Source organism: Gorilla gorilla, chromosome 12, assembly GCF_029281585.2.
Source record: "Gorilla gorilla gorilla isolate KB3781 chromosome 12, NHGRI_mGorGor1-v2.1_pri, whole genome shotgun sequence".
Taxonomy (NCBI): Eukaryota; Metazoa; Chordata; class Mammalia; order Primates; family Hominidae; genus Gorilla; species Gorilla gorilla.
Genome location: NC_073236.2, coordinates 25509027 through 25524229, shown reverse-complemented (window position 1 = coordinate 25524229; position 15203 = coordinate 25509027). Strand labels below are relative to the sequence as shown.

Below are 15203 nucleotides of genomic sequence, written 5' to 3'. Positions count from 1 at the left end.
GACTGGAGGGCAATGGTGCAATCTCGGCTTGCTGCAACCTCTGTCTCCCAGGTTCAAGCGATTCTCCTGCCTCAGCCTCCCAAGTAGCTGAGACTACAGGCATGTACCACCATGCCTGGCTAATTTTTTGTATTTAGTAGAGATGGGGTTTCACCATGTTGGTCAGGCTGGTCTCGAACTCCTGACCTCAAGTGATCCACCCGCCCTGGCCTCCCAAAGTGTTGGGATTACAGACGTGAACCACTACGCCCGGCCCTAGGCTACTTTTATCAGATGCTCACCAAGAGTATAACTTTAACTGAGAAATAGTCAAACTCTTTTGTGTGAAAAGAAGGCTATGAATGTGGTCCTTAAGATTCAGGGGAGCTGGGCATGGTGGCTCACACCTGTAATCCCAGCACTTTGGGAGAGTGAGACGGGAGGATTAAAGCCAGGAGTTTGAGAGCAACCCGGGCAACATAGCAAGACCCCATCTCTATAAAACAAAAGAAAACAAGATTCAGGGGCCTGTAATTTGCATGTGCTGACAGTTATGCATGTTTGGACACACAATAAAGCTTAGAATATTTCCTCCATGGCTAGACCCCCGCCCTGACAACAATTTCTGCCTCATTCCATGTCAAAATAGGAGCTTTCCCCTAGGGCACACATACTCCCTCACCCTTTGTGAGTGTATCCTCTAGTCTTCCACAACTGGGAAGGGGGTGGGAAAATAAAAAGCTTTTTTTTTTTTTTTTTGACAGTCTTTGCCTCTTGAACAAGCCAAGGCTGCTTAGCTGCCAAATATGTTCATTTTAATGAGTTGCATTTTGCTGTTTTTTTCAATAGGCAGTCAACCTCTTTCACCAAGGGTTCACTCTTTATTCACTGAGGAGACACTAGATCCTCAGGCCCCAGATGCATGTCTGATGGCCAGGGAGACTCAGAATCAAGATGCTCCTTGCCCTGCTCCATTTATGGCAGAAGAGGCCAGCAGCCCCAGCACAGGTCAGCCAAGCCTCTGCAGTTTCAAAATCAACGAGATCTACTCAGGCTGCTTGATTTTGGAAGATGACATAGAAGAGCCTCCAGGAGCTGCTTCATCTTTGGAGGTAGACGGACCTAACCAGGTAGGTGAACTGAAATCCATGGAAGAAGAGCTGGATAAGATGGAAAGAGAGGCGTGTTGTTTTTGCAGTGAGGATGAGAGCTCTTCAAAAGCTGAGACAGAGTACTCTTTTGAGGACTGGGACTGGCAAAATGGTTCACTCAGTTCAGTCAGCCTTCCTGAGTCAACCATAGAAGCCAAGAGCAATTTGAACAACATGTCCATGACTGAGGAGTATCTCATCAGTAAGTGTGTGCTGGATCTGAAGATTATGCAGACAATAATGCATGAGAATGATGATAGGCTGAGGATTATCGAGCAGATATTAGATGAAGTTGAGATGAAACAGAAGGAGCAGGAAGAGCGCATGTCTTTATGGGCCACTTCAAGAGAGTTTACAAATGCCTACAAGTTACCTCTGGCCGTGGGCCCTCCATCTTTAAACTATATTCCTCCTGTCCTACAGCTTTCAGGGGGTCAGCAGCCAGACACCAGTGGCAACTACCCAACCCTACCAAGATTTCCAAGAATGGTAAGAGACTTTCAAGGGGGACATTTTGGCAAAAGATCCAGGAAAAGAAATTGTTGTGGCTGGAAACTTTCACCCAAGTCTCCAAAGTAAACACTGGGGATCAGTCAGAGATGAGCCATTAGGTAACCTAAGTGGGAGGAAGGGGAAGCCTAAGCAGGACCCCAGGGCTGGGTTTGACGTTGCCCCTAACCTATGTGGAGGGACTGACATATATATGCAACCGACTCATAGCAAGGTGCTCTTAGCTTTGGGAAATCAGTCCTCCATGGTGGAATTCCAAGGTAGATACTCTCTGTCTCCCAGTTCAGACCCAACACACAGGCCATGTCCTTCTCTGTAAATTCGTATGTATCAAACTGAACCATATTAAATTGCTGTTTTATTAGTTAAAATGGTCAAGTATTGGCAATTTTGCATGGCTCAACTTACTGAATAAAGTATCTTGGATAGGTATTAATCTCCATTCTAAGCTGCTATTCATTCATTCACTCATTCAGCAAACATCTATAGAGCCAGAGGCTATCTAGACTCCGGGTTTTTTTTGTTGTTGTTGTTTGTTTTTTTGAGACAGAGTTTTGCTCTTGTTGCCCAGGCTGGAGTGCAATGGTGTGATCTTTGGCTCACCACAACCTCCACCTCTGGGGTTCAAGTGATTCTCCTGCCTCAGCCTCCCAAGTAGGTAGGATTACAGTCATGTGCCACCACGCTTGGCTAATTTTGTATTTTTAATAGAGATGGGGTTTCTTCATGTTGGTCACCACTGGTCTCCAACTCCTGACCTCAGGTGATCTGCCCACCTTGGCCTCCCAAAGTGTTGGGATTACAAGCATGAGCCACCTCGCCTGGCCTAGACTCTGGGTTCTGATGATGAATAAGCCACAAACTCTGCCCATAAGTAGCTCAGATAACAGCTGGGGACTGAGGGACCTGGTGGGTCAAAGAAAACCCCTCGGAGGAGGTGAGCAGACACCATGGGAGCTGGCTAGGAGGTATAGCTTTCAGAGAGGTTCTTCCGTGAGTTTCCTTAAGGACAGGGCTGATGGTGACCAGTACGTAGAAGGAACTCAATAAATGGTCAGTGAAGGAATGAGGGGATGAATGAATTAATGAATTTGAACAAGTTCACACTCAAGAGAGCTGGCTGCCTCTTGAATTTTAGAATTTTAGAGTTGGGAGATCCCTTAGACATGGATTAGCCCTGTCAATTTACAGAGTGTGAAGCTCAAGCCCCGCGATGTAAACTTCCTGAGGCCCAGCGATGTCAAGATGCGGGTGGGGTGGGAGAGGTCTGCCTCATTGGAAGGCGGATGTTATTACTGATATTATTTAGAATAGCTGGCCCATGGTGATAAAAAGCAGGCCAACTTTTACTGGGTTTTGTTACTGTTTTAAAATTCTCTGCTTAACAGTTATTCTCTTTTCTATTTTTTAGTTTATTTTATTTATTTTGAGTTAGGGTCTCACTCTGTTGCCCAGGCCGGAGTACAGTGGCAGGATCTCTGCTCACTGCAAACTCTGCCTCCCAGGTTCAAGCGATTCTCCTGCCTCAGCCTCCCGAGTAGCTGGGACTACAGTCATGTGCCACCATGCCTGGCTAATTTTTTGTATTTTTAGTAGAGACAGGGTTTCACCATGTTGGCACGGCTGGTCTTGAACTCCTGACCATAGGTGATCCACCTGCCTCCACTTCCCAAAGTGCTAGGATTACAGGCGTGAGCCACCGTGCCTGGCCATATCGGCCTTTTATTGCCTATACAGGGCGGATAGCTCTCCCTGCCACCCTTCAACTTGCTGTGCTACAACCAAGGGCCAAGTTGGTTAGGGGCAGGTCTCCTGACTCCTGGTCTGTTGTTCTTTCATTGTACAATACTGAATCTTAGTGAGGCTTCAGTCCTCACTTAGAACATTTGGAAAAGCATTGGCATTTATTTTTGCTGGAGTGAAGTGGCACTGTCATGGCTCACTGCAGCCTCAATCTTCTGGACTCAAGCGATCCTTCCGCCACAGACCCCTGAGTAGGTGGGACTACAGGCTGGGACTGCAGGCTGTACCAGCACACCCGGCTAATTTTGTGAATTGTAGAGATGGGGTCTCAGCACGCCCGGCTGGTATTTATTTCTTTATCTTTTTTTTTTTCCATAGAGATGGGGTTTCACTATGTTGCCCGGGCTGCTCTCAAACTCTTGAGCTCAAGCAATCCACCCGCCTTGGCCTCCCAAAGTGTTGGGATTACAGGCAAGAGCCACCATGCCCAGCTGTCATTTGTTTTTATATAAAGAGAAGACACAGCCATGTGCAGTGGTTTATACCTGTAATTCCAGCACTTTGGGAGGCCAAGGCAGGTTAATCACTTGAGCCCAGGAGTTCGAGACCAGCCTGGGCAACATAGCGAAACCCTGTTCCTACAAAAGATATCAAAATTAGCTGGGCATGGTGGTATGTGCCTGTAGTCCCAGCTACTTGGGAGGCTGAAGTGGGAGGATCACCGGAGCTCAGGAAGTTGAGATTACAGTGAGGTGAAATCATGTGACGGCACTCTAGCACAGGCAACAGAGTGAGACCCTGTCTCAAAAACAAACAAAAAAGCACAAAGAATTTACTTATATCCTAATATTTCTGTTTCCACAGAAAATTAGAGTTTGCTAGAAAACTGTTAGAAATCACTTTTTTTTTTTTTAATTTTTAAAGACAGAATCTTGCTCTGTCACCCAGGCTGGAGTGCAGTGGCACCATCTCAGCTCACTGCAACCTCCGCCTCCCGGGTTCAAGCGATTCTTCTGCCTCAGCCTCCCGAGTAGCTGGGATTACAAGTGTGCACCACCATGCCCGGCTAATTTTTGTATTTTTAGTAGAGATGGGGCTTTACCATATTGGCCAGGCTGGTCTCAAACTCCTGACCTTGTGATCCACCCGCCTCGGCCTCCCAAAGTGTTGGGATTACAGGTGTCCGCCACCGCACCCAGCCTGAAATAACTTTTATATATTATATTTTGTTATCTATTGCTGCATAGCAACAACAACAAAGCCCAAAACCTAATGGCTTAAAATAACAATAGTTTATTATTTCTCACAATTCTGTGGGTCAGGAGTTTGACAGGTTCACCTGAGTGGATCTTCTGTTCCACATGGCCATTGGCTAGCATCACTCACTTGTTTGCAGTCAGCTGGAGATTGGACTGGGCAAGAAGGTCCAAGAAGCCTCTACTTACATGTCTGGTACCTTGAGCTCCTCCAGGTGGCCTCTCTTTGCACTTGACTTGTCATTCAATAGATAGTCTCACCCAAGCTTCTCTACAGCATAGCAGCTGACTTTGCAAGTGAAAGCTAAAACTACCTGACCTCTTAAAACTTAGTCCTGACCCTAGGATCGTATCACTTTCACTGCTCTCTGTTGATCGAAGAAATTCACGAGGCCAGCCCAGATTCACTGGGTGGGGAAATAGATTCTAGCTCCTTATAGGAGGCGTGGCAGGGTGGACAGGAGGGAATTGATGGCTGCCACTGCTGGAAACCATCTACTAGTACATAGGATATAGAACAATGATACCATATTTATTTTTTCCTTAAAAACGTAACCGTCTTTTTCTAGCATCAGGGAAAAAGCCGTCTCCATCTAAATGCATTTTTCAGACAACTGAAGTTTATTTCTTTAATTTCTTAGTTCTTAAAATTTTAATTATATTGAATGAAAACATTACAAACTTCATGATATTCTAAATATCTATTTTGATTATATTCTAAACATATTCTAACCTTTTCTTGGTGACAGTGGTATTTTTCTGAACACCTGTTATGGTGAAGCATCATGATATAGGGCTGTCTTAGGCTTCTGCTAAGGAGTGTTTGCCCATACAAAGGCCTCTGGATCTTATACTTCAGGGAGCATGTAGTAATTTTTTTGTGCCTCCTTCTCACTTTTACACATCTTGCTCCCATCTCAAACTCCATATTTGTTGCCTTAATTTGCTGTAGGCTAGGAAATATAATTAACTAAGTTTGTTAAAATTATGTTAAAATTGGGATAAGTAGAGCTGATGGTCTCTTGAATAAAGAGCATAGACTTTCATTTGTTTTACTTTTGCTGTTTCCTAAGTATTGTAACCTTTATTGTATTGTTTTATTTTCATAGCATCCCCAGTGGTAGGTATTATCATTCTCATTTTATGGATAAGTACAAGGTCTTATTTTATGGATAAGTACAAGATTCTCTTAGCGTCAGGGTGCAGTGTCTCACACCTGTAATCCCTGCACTTTGGGAGGTCAAGGACGGTGGATCATTTGAGGTCAGGGGTTCGTGACCAGCCTTGCCAACATGGTGAAACCGCGTCTCTACTAGAAATATAAAAAATTAGCTGAGTGGTACTGGTGTGCACCTGTAATCCCAGCTACTCAGGAGGCTGAGTCACGAGAATCTCTTGAGCCTGCAAAGCAGAGGTTGCAGTGAGCCAAGACCAGGCTACTGCACTCCAGTCTGGGCAAAAGAGTGAGGCACTGTCTCAAAAAAAAAAAAGAAAGAAAAGAAAAAGATTCTCTTAGGTTAGTCGAAAAGCACTTAGACTAGAACCCAAGGGCCTTAACTCCTGCCACAAAGATCTGCTGTCTTCATATTCATATAGGAGGGGGAAAATGCTCAGGAAAGTGGATTTTTTTTTAATTTCTATCTTGTCTGCTTATTCTCCACTTGTATCCTGTCTGGGCTAGGTTCCTGGAGGCCAACATTTCTGGGTAAAGACCTCCAGATAAGCTGGGCACAGGGGCTCACGCCTATCATCCCAGCACTTTGTGAGGCCGAGGTGGGTGGATCACAAAATCAAGATATCGAGACCATCCTGGCCAACATGGTGAAACCCTGTCTCTACTAACAATACAAAAATTAGCTGGGTGTGGTGGTGTGCACCTGTAGTCCCAGCTACTCAGGAGGCTGAGGCAGGAGAATCTATTGAACCCGAGAGGTGGAGGTTGCAGTGAGCCAGGATCTTGCCACTGCACTCCAGCCTGGCAACAGAGCCAGACTCTGTCTCAAAATAAAAACAAAACAAAAAACGACCTCCAGATAAAAGATGGGTTAGCAGATAGGAAAGATGCAAAGGGAAATCCTGGTAGGTCTGGTTATTTCTATACATTTAGCAAGAATGGCTTTGAAAATAGTGTGACAGTGAAGAGAATGGGAATGCTCTCATCAAAGCTCTGAAACATGTTTATTGCTTTTTAAGCTGCTGACTCTTTCTGACCCTGGAAAACAGAACACAGATGAACAATTTCAGTGCACTCAAGGAGCCAAGGACAGTTTGGAAACAAGCAGGATCCAAAATACCAGTAGGTGGTTCAACATTTTGTTGTTCTTAATGTCACTATGTCACACAGACTTCTGTGTGTCTCTGAGGCCACTCAGTGATCTTCTTATGTCTAGTGACAAAAGGACTGTGAGTGATGAAGAAGAGTAATGCAGATTGGCAGGTTCTCCCACTGAGTGAGTAGGAAGAGCAGTGTCATGGGAACTTGAGGAGACATCAAAGCCCAAGTGGCTGGCAGGTTAATCAGACAGAACTCATCAGTTGTTAGAAGCAAAGCATCTTGCCTTTCCACAACTGCCCAGATAGTTTTTCTTATAAAAACAAACACCAGTTATTCCACTTACCAGTGCTTCAGAAACTAAACTAATTGGAAACCAAGGTTGTTTAAAGTAAGTGTCACTGATTCCAGAGAGAGAGTTGAACAATGTCACTATGACCTTGGGGTGTGTGATTTCCAGCCAGTTGAATGAAATGAATTGACTTTAGCACAAATTACTGGAAGAAGAGTGTGTGTATGTTTGTATATATATTCATACACATATATGTATATATAATATATTCATACATATATGTATATGTATCATGCATACATAGGTATATATGTATTCATGCATATATATGCATATACACATATATTGGTGCATATGTATACATACATACATATATTCATACATACACACACACTCTGAGTTTTAAAGAACTTAAGTAAAACAGGCCGAGTGTGGTGGGTCACGCCTGTAATCCTAGCACTTTGGGAGGCCAAGGTGGGCGGATCATTTGAGGTCAGGAGTTCGAGAGCAGCCTGGCCAACATGGTGAAACCCCGTCTCTACTAAAAATACATAAATTAGCCGGGTGTGGTGGTGGGCACCTGTAATCCCAACTACTCGGGAGGTGGAAGCTCAATAATAGCTTGAACAGCCGGGCACGGTGGCTCACACTTGTAATCCCAGCGCTTTGGGAGGCCAAGGCAGGCAGATCACGAGGTCAGGAGATCGAGACCATCCTGGCTAACATGGTGACACCCCGTCTCTACTAAAAATACAAAAAATTAGCCGGGCATGGTGGCGGGCACCTATAGTCTCAGCTACTCGGGAGGCTGAGGCAGGAAAATGGCATGAACCCAGGAAGCAGAGCTTGCAGTGAGAGGAGATCGTGCCACTGCACTCCAACCTGGGTGGCAGAGCAAGACTCCGTCTCAAAAAAAAAAAAAAAAGTATCGCTTCAGCCCAGGAGGCAGAAGTTGCAGTGAGCTGAGATGGCACCACTGCACTCCAGCCTTGGCAACAGAGTGAGATTCTGACTCAAAAAATAAATAAATAAATAAATAAATAAATAAATAAAGAACAAACTTAAGTAAAACCAATTTATTTGGTGTGTGGGAATTAGTTTTTAATTTTTAAAAAATTTATTAAATTTTTTTAGTTTAAATTTAGTTAGGTATTATAAGTAAGGGAATTACTAAAAGGGCAATAACTTTTTTTCTTTCGTTTTTTTTTTTTTTTTTTTGAGATGGAGTTTCACTCTTGTTGCCCAGGCTAGATAGAGTGCAGTGGCGTGATCTCGACTCACTGCAACCTCCACCTCCCGGGTTCAAGCCATCCTCCTGTCTCAGCCTCCTGGGTAGCTGAGATTACAGGTGCCCACCACCATGCCCAGCTAATTTTTTGTATTTTTAGTAGAGATGGGGTTTCACCTTGTTGGCCAGGCTGGTCTTGAACTCCTGACCTCAGGTGATCCACCCACCTCAGCCTCCCAAACTACTGGGATTACAGGTGTGAGTCACCATGCCCAGCCAATATATGTTTTTCAAGGCAGACTAGTATATCAGTTTTAGTTTTTTTTTTTTTTTTTTTTTTTTCCTATGGATAAAAGGTAGCACTAATCCACAACTTTGAAATCAGTTCTCCTGGGAAAAAAACACTTTATATTCCTCCCCCTAGTGGTGATTGAGACTAATGATGAGTTTGCTGTTTGTTTCATGTTGGCAAATATGTACATAAGGGAGAATGAACGAAAATGTCCAGACATTTTATTTATTTATTTTTTATATTTTTGAAATGGAGTTTCGCCCTTGTTCCCCAGGCTGGAGTGCAATGGCGCGTTATTGGCTCACTGCAACCTCCACCTCCCAGGTTCAAGCGATTCTCCTGCCTCATCCTCCCAAGTAGCTGGGATTACACACATGCACCACCAGGCCCGGCTAATTTTGTATTTTTAGTAGAGACGGGGTTTCTCCATATTGGTCAGGCTGGTCTCGAACTCCTGACCTCAGGTGATCCATCCGCCTCAGCCTCCCAAAGTGATGGGATTACAGGCGTGAGCCACTGTGCCCGGCCCCATCTAATTTTTTGTACTTTTAGTAGGCACAAGTTTTCGCTATGTTGGCCAGGCTGGTCTCGAACTCCTGGCCTCAAGTGATCTGCCTGCCTAACATATTCTAGTATTTTTCCCAGTGTCTTTTTGTTTCAATTTTTCTTTTTTTTAAAGCATACTGAAGTTTAAAATGTTTTTACTGCCATCAAATCTTTTTTCTATAATGTTTATTAACCTTTATGCCTGATTGCCCGTTCTTCCCTGATATCAGATAAATAAGTACCCACACATTTTCTTTGAGTTTTCATGCAATGAAGAGTAATTTAAAAGATAATAAACGTATCTACAATTTATTTTCAAATAGTTCAGCCAAAATGAAGTTTTGTACACATACACAGACACACACAGAAAGCAAATATGTTAAAATGTTAACTACTGGTGAATCCAGATGAAGGATAAATGAGTGTCCATTATACTGTTTCTTCAACTTTTTTTTTTTTTTTTTTTTGAGACGGAGTCTCGCTCTGTCGCCCAGGCTGGAGTGCAGTGGTGCAATCTCGGCTCACTGCAAGCTCCGCCTCCCGGGTTCACGCCATTCTCCTGCCTCAGCCTCCCGAGTAGCTGGGACTACAGGCGCCCGCCACTGCGCCCAGCTAATTTTTTGTATTTTTAGTAGAGATGGGGTTTCACCGTGGTCTCGATCTCCTGACCTCGTGATCCGCCCACCTCGGCCTCCCAAAGTGCTGGGATTACAGGCGTGAGCCACCGCGCCCGGCCTGTTTCTTCAACTTTTAAGTGAATTTGAAATTTTTCAAAATAGTAAGTTGGATGGGGAAAAATTCTTTGCCATAAGCTAGAAATTAGCTAAGTTTCTAGTTGTTTTGTGACCCACCTTATCATGTGAAACATCTTTATCCTACAGTAGTCTGTGGAGTTTATAAGAAATGTTCTGCTGCATTAAAAAAAAAGAAATTTAAAAATATAGCGAATAAAGGTCATCTTCCATGGCTGAATACATTACCACAAATGTAATTTACAGAATTTCGTTTTTTAGCAGAAAAGTGTCTTAAAAACTCATTCATTAAAATGAGATGTGTTGAGTTGTAGTGTGACCCATGTCCACGTTATAGTTGAGAAACTGGATGTTCAGAAAAATTAAGTGACCTAGGTAGTACCTCCTGAGTTGGAATTAACCCAGGACCCCTGACTCTAGTCCTGCTTTTTTTCCTCTAAAGTGTAAACCATGACTACTACTACTAACTAACACTTCTCTTTCCATCTCCCTCTCCCCATTCTCTCCCAACTGCCTAGCTCCAGAAGTAAGGATTTAAAAAGAACTAGCATTTGTTAGATTTTTTTTTAAATGTTAAGCCTAGGTATATCATTTATAGAAGAATTAAATAAGCTTGAAAGAAAAAATTACCTGCAGTTTTACCAGTTAAAAGTTATTAACATTTTCATGTTGATTCTTCCCTATTTGTGTGTGTATTATTTTAATTTTAATTAATTTTATTTTATGGGTTTTTTGTTTTTTTTTTTGCTGCTGCTCCTTGTGGAACAGGGCTAACCCGTAGGCAGTGTGTCCAGAGTCAGCCCGTATGAATATTTTAATGTTCTCACTTTGTACATTCTGTTTAACTTTACTTTTGCTTAAATATGTGCTTAGCTTTTTGTGCCAATAAGTTTATAACTGTATTGTTAGTGGCTACTTAGTATTCCACATATGAAAAAATAAAGTTCACTGATTAAAGTTATTTATATAACTTTATTTAAATATAGTTATTTATTTACTTATTTATTTCATGCCTGTAATCCCAGCAGTTTGGGAGGCCGAGGCAGGCAGATGACCAGAGGTCAGGAGTTTGAGATCAGCCTGGCCAACATCGTGAAACCCCGTCTCTACTAAAAATACGAAAATTAGCCACGCGTGGTGGCAGGCGCCTGTAATCCCAGCTACTCTCAGGAGGCTGAGGCAAGAGAATCGCATGTACCTGGGAGGCAGAGGTTGCAGTGAGCTGAGATTGCGCATTGGACTCCAGCCTGGGGGACAAGAGCAAGACTTCATCTCAAAAAATAAAAAATAAAAATAAAAATAAATAAAGGTACCCACTCCTTCTGTATCCTTTGTATCCTTGCTGACACCACGTTTATTGTTTAAAAAAAGATTGTTAATTTGATGAATGTTTTTAACTTATTATTTTTTAGTAAAATTTAACTTTTTTTATTTGTTTATTGGTTATTTTTCCTGTTTTGTAAATTGTTTTTTCATATATGTTGCCCATTTTTCTGTTGGTTTATTTTATATTGAGTTGTTAGAGTGCATGTTTTGCAAATGGTTTTCCTATTTAATCATTTGTCATTTTAATTTGTTATTACTGTTTTGATAAGCAGAAGATTGTGTTTTTGCATGTGTTTTTTTTTTTTTTTTGAGATGGAGTCTTCCTCTGTCACCCAGGTTGGAGTGCAGTGGTGCCATCTCTGCTCACCGCAACCTCCGCCTCCCGGGTTCAAGCCATTCTCCTGCCTCAGCCTCCCGAGTAACTGGGATTACAGGCCTGCACCACAACACCTGGCTGATTTTTGTATTTTTAGTAGAGATGGGGTTTCACCATGTTGGCCAGGCTGGTCTCGAACTCCTCACCTCAAGTGATCTGCCTGCCTCAGCCTCCCAAAATGCTGGGATTACAGGTGTGAGCCATCGTGCCCAGCAGAAGATTGTTTTTTATTTTGTCCATCAATCTCTCTTTTTTGAAAACTAATGTCTTTTATATCTTTTGCTTTTGGCCTTCCTGAACCCAAGATAATGTGAATTTTTTTTTTTTAACTGGAGGCTTTTTGTGATTTGCTAATAAGCCTCTTATAAATGTTTGCTATTACTTGGCTTTTTTTGTGTGTAAGATGTGAGGTAAGAATCTAACTCTTTTTCTTCAGGATTGGTATCTTGCTGTTTCAACCCAAGATTGTAAGCTTCATGAAGGGACATATCTTGTCTGTTTTGATCCACCACCCTATTCCTGTTATATAAGTAGGCACTTGAGGATTTGGTTTCTTATTAAATATTTAATATTTAGAAAGGAAGTCAGTGGAAAATATTCATTTGTAATATTAATTCTTTGGGCATGCATCAGAATCACCTGAGGAGCACTTTTGAAGTCTGCTGAATCAAAATGTAATCTCTTTTGCTATTTTGTATGTTTCTGTAACACAAATTTACTCATATGCATATAGTGGGAAAATGATATTAATGTATCATGAAAGTCCTGGTGGTTCACCAAAGATCTTTCTTTATGCATTAACATTTCTAAGTTCTCAGGAGTTCACTGTCTCATAATGAAAGAAAAAGGCTTCACAACACATGAAGACTTAAAAATATTTGAACATTCTGCATTTAGTTTTCATTTAGTGCAAGTGGTAACTGCTTTAGTGAATTTAAGAACTGTTGTGCTTTTCACAGTGTTAGTGAAGATTCAAGCATTGAAAAGACAATGTGAAGACAAATTTTCTTGTATGTTTTTAACGTTGATAAAGGAGGGAGGGGGAGAAAAAGAGGTTGATATAGATGGTTATATGCCAAATCTGACTTTTTTTTAATTTTTTTTTGAGACGGAGTCTCGCTCTGTCACCCATGCTGGAGTGCAGTAGTACAATCTCAGCTCACTGCCACTTCTCCCTCCTGGGTTCAAGCCATTCTCCTGCCTCAGCCTCCCAAGTAGCTGGGACTACAGGTGCCCACCACCACGCCCAGCCAATTTTTGAATTTTTTAGTAGAGACGGGGTTTCACCATGTTGGTCAGGCTGACCTTGTGATATGCCCGCCTTGGCATCCCAAAGTGCTGGGATTACAGGCATGAGCCACCATGCCCAGCCACTGATATTTTATTTAGATGAAACATACTGGTTTATTTTGGAAGCCAATGACCTCACGTATTTACATCTTAAGAGAGGCATCAGAAACTGTAGGGCTTAAAGCTGCCAAAGATTGACTGTATGCCAGATGCAAAGGATACTGGAGCTTTAACTCTATTAAATCTATTAGAATTATAATTGCTTTTATTGGTGTTTTCCTTACAGAATTGTACAGGTTTTAGGGTATAGCCATAATCTTATTTTCCCAGAAGGCCTCTCAGATTCAGTGCATACTATTACAGAATATGAGGCTTTTCATCAGTGTATATTAGCTGAAATATCTGTACTACGGTGTTTTGAAGCAACTGTCCAGTTATTTCCTGTATGCATTCTTGGCTCAGAACTATTGACTTTTCACAGTTCCTTAATCATTATTTAATACATTTTAGGGTTCTGTAATCCTGTGAACCACCCTCATTGTAGGTTTCTCATAGTCTAAGTAAAATTAGTACTCTACAATTTATCTGTTTTATAATATTGCTTATATCTTTACAGCAGACTGGAAATTAATAGGGTGTGTGTGGATGTGTGTTGGAAGGTAGTGGATTTTGGGTGAAGGGGCTTTCATTCTGCTACAGCTCTGCTGATTTGGAGGCACAATGGGATGTTTTTGGCTAAGGAAATGTTGTGTATGCTGTAGTGTGGGCTTTATGGAAGTACGCCCAGAGATAGTAGCAGCTGAAGTTCCTAGGTCACTTCTCTGACTCGTGTACCTCAGTTTTGGTTTGGAAAGCCTGAAAACTTTTGATAGGAACACTTGGCCATGTTATAGTTGTTAAGTTGGGTGGACACACAGGTTTTACCTGGAATACTATTTCCCAGCCAGTGGTTCAGACCATTTGAAGAGCCATTGCAACGAAATGGCTGAGAAGTTGGTATCTTCCTTTGTTATGATTGCATTATTTACCTATAAATTCTCTATAATTTCAGTATTGTTACACTAGAGGCTGATCAACACTAACTCACCTGACTTTGTATAGCTTTTAGACTCTTCAAAATAGTACATGGTATATCTAAACTATAAAAGTGAGGTGAGAATTTGCATATATGTAAATATGAAAGTTACTACTAAAGGTTTCATTAGACACATATTACACATGGCTCTGCTGTGGTTTAAAACTGACTTTTTCATTTAAGGCAGTCTGGACTCTATTAGTGAGAAATGAATTGTTTTTCTTGGTTTTATTCTCTAAAGGATCCAGCATTCGGAGGCAAACATGAAGCTCCATCCTCTCCAATTTCGGGGCAACCATGTGGAGATGAACAAAATGCTTTACCTTCAAAACTTTCAAATGAAGAGTTAATACAGAGTATGGATCGTGTAGATTGAAAAATTGCAAAAGTAGAACAGCAGATCCTTAAACTGAAAAAGAAACAAGTAAAAGTCTTTGCCTAATATATTCTAAGAATGTATGTTTTTCTCCGTACAGAAGATATTTTTGAGTTTTCCATATTTTGAAACTTTACATAAAAGGAATCATGCCTTACATATTCTGACTTGCTGTTTTGTGCTACTATTGTGGTTTTCTTACATTCATTCATTTTCCTTGCTGCAGTGTCTGATTATATGATTGTAGAGAGTGAAATTTGTTTTTCCATTCTATTTTTGATTTTTTTTTTGATAATCCATACAATGGTTCTGGTTTTTGGTTCACATGTAGAGATTTTCCAGGATATGTGCCCAGGATTGGCAGTGCTTGGCCCAAGATTATGCACAGTGAACTATTTAATAGATGATACCAAATTTGCTAAGAAGTAACACCATTTTACATTCCCACTGGCAGCTTATGTGGGTACTGGTTTGTGCACATTCTTGCCTTTACTTGATATCATTTTTTCAGTTGCATATAAAATAGTCTTGTGTGGTTTGGAAGGAGGCTGAGCTTATTTTCATTTGTTTATGGGTTATTTGGGTTCCTTATGTGCATTGTTCAAGTCTTTTGTCTATAGTCTCCTATTTCATCATTGAAACTTTTAGGATTTCCTGAAGTCCCTTGTCAGATATGTGTATAGAAGATTTGCCTAGTTTGAGGCCTGTCACTTCACTTTTAGCCCAGTATCCACTCTCA

General features: G+C 41.6%; 1 protein-coding gene across 1 annotated transcript in view; it reads left to right on the top strand.

Annotated features, from left to right (window-relative positions):
* Positions 1-14621, top strand: part of LOC129531435 (inactive serine/threonine-protein kinase TEX14-like) — a 30297-nt gene extending 15676 nt beyond the window's left edge. Inside the window, 3 exon segments of the mRNA XM_055377377.2 lie at positions 829-1619; positions 6833-6935; positions 14330-14621. Coding sequence (XP_055233352.2) covers positions 829-1619; positions 6833-6935; positions 14330-14355 — 920 coding nt within the window. The 3' untranslated portion in view covers positions 14356-14621.
* The last annotated feature ends 582 nt before the right edge of the window (positions 14622-15203 follow it).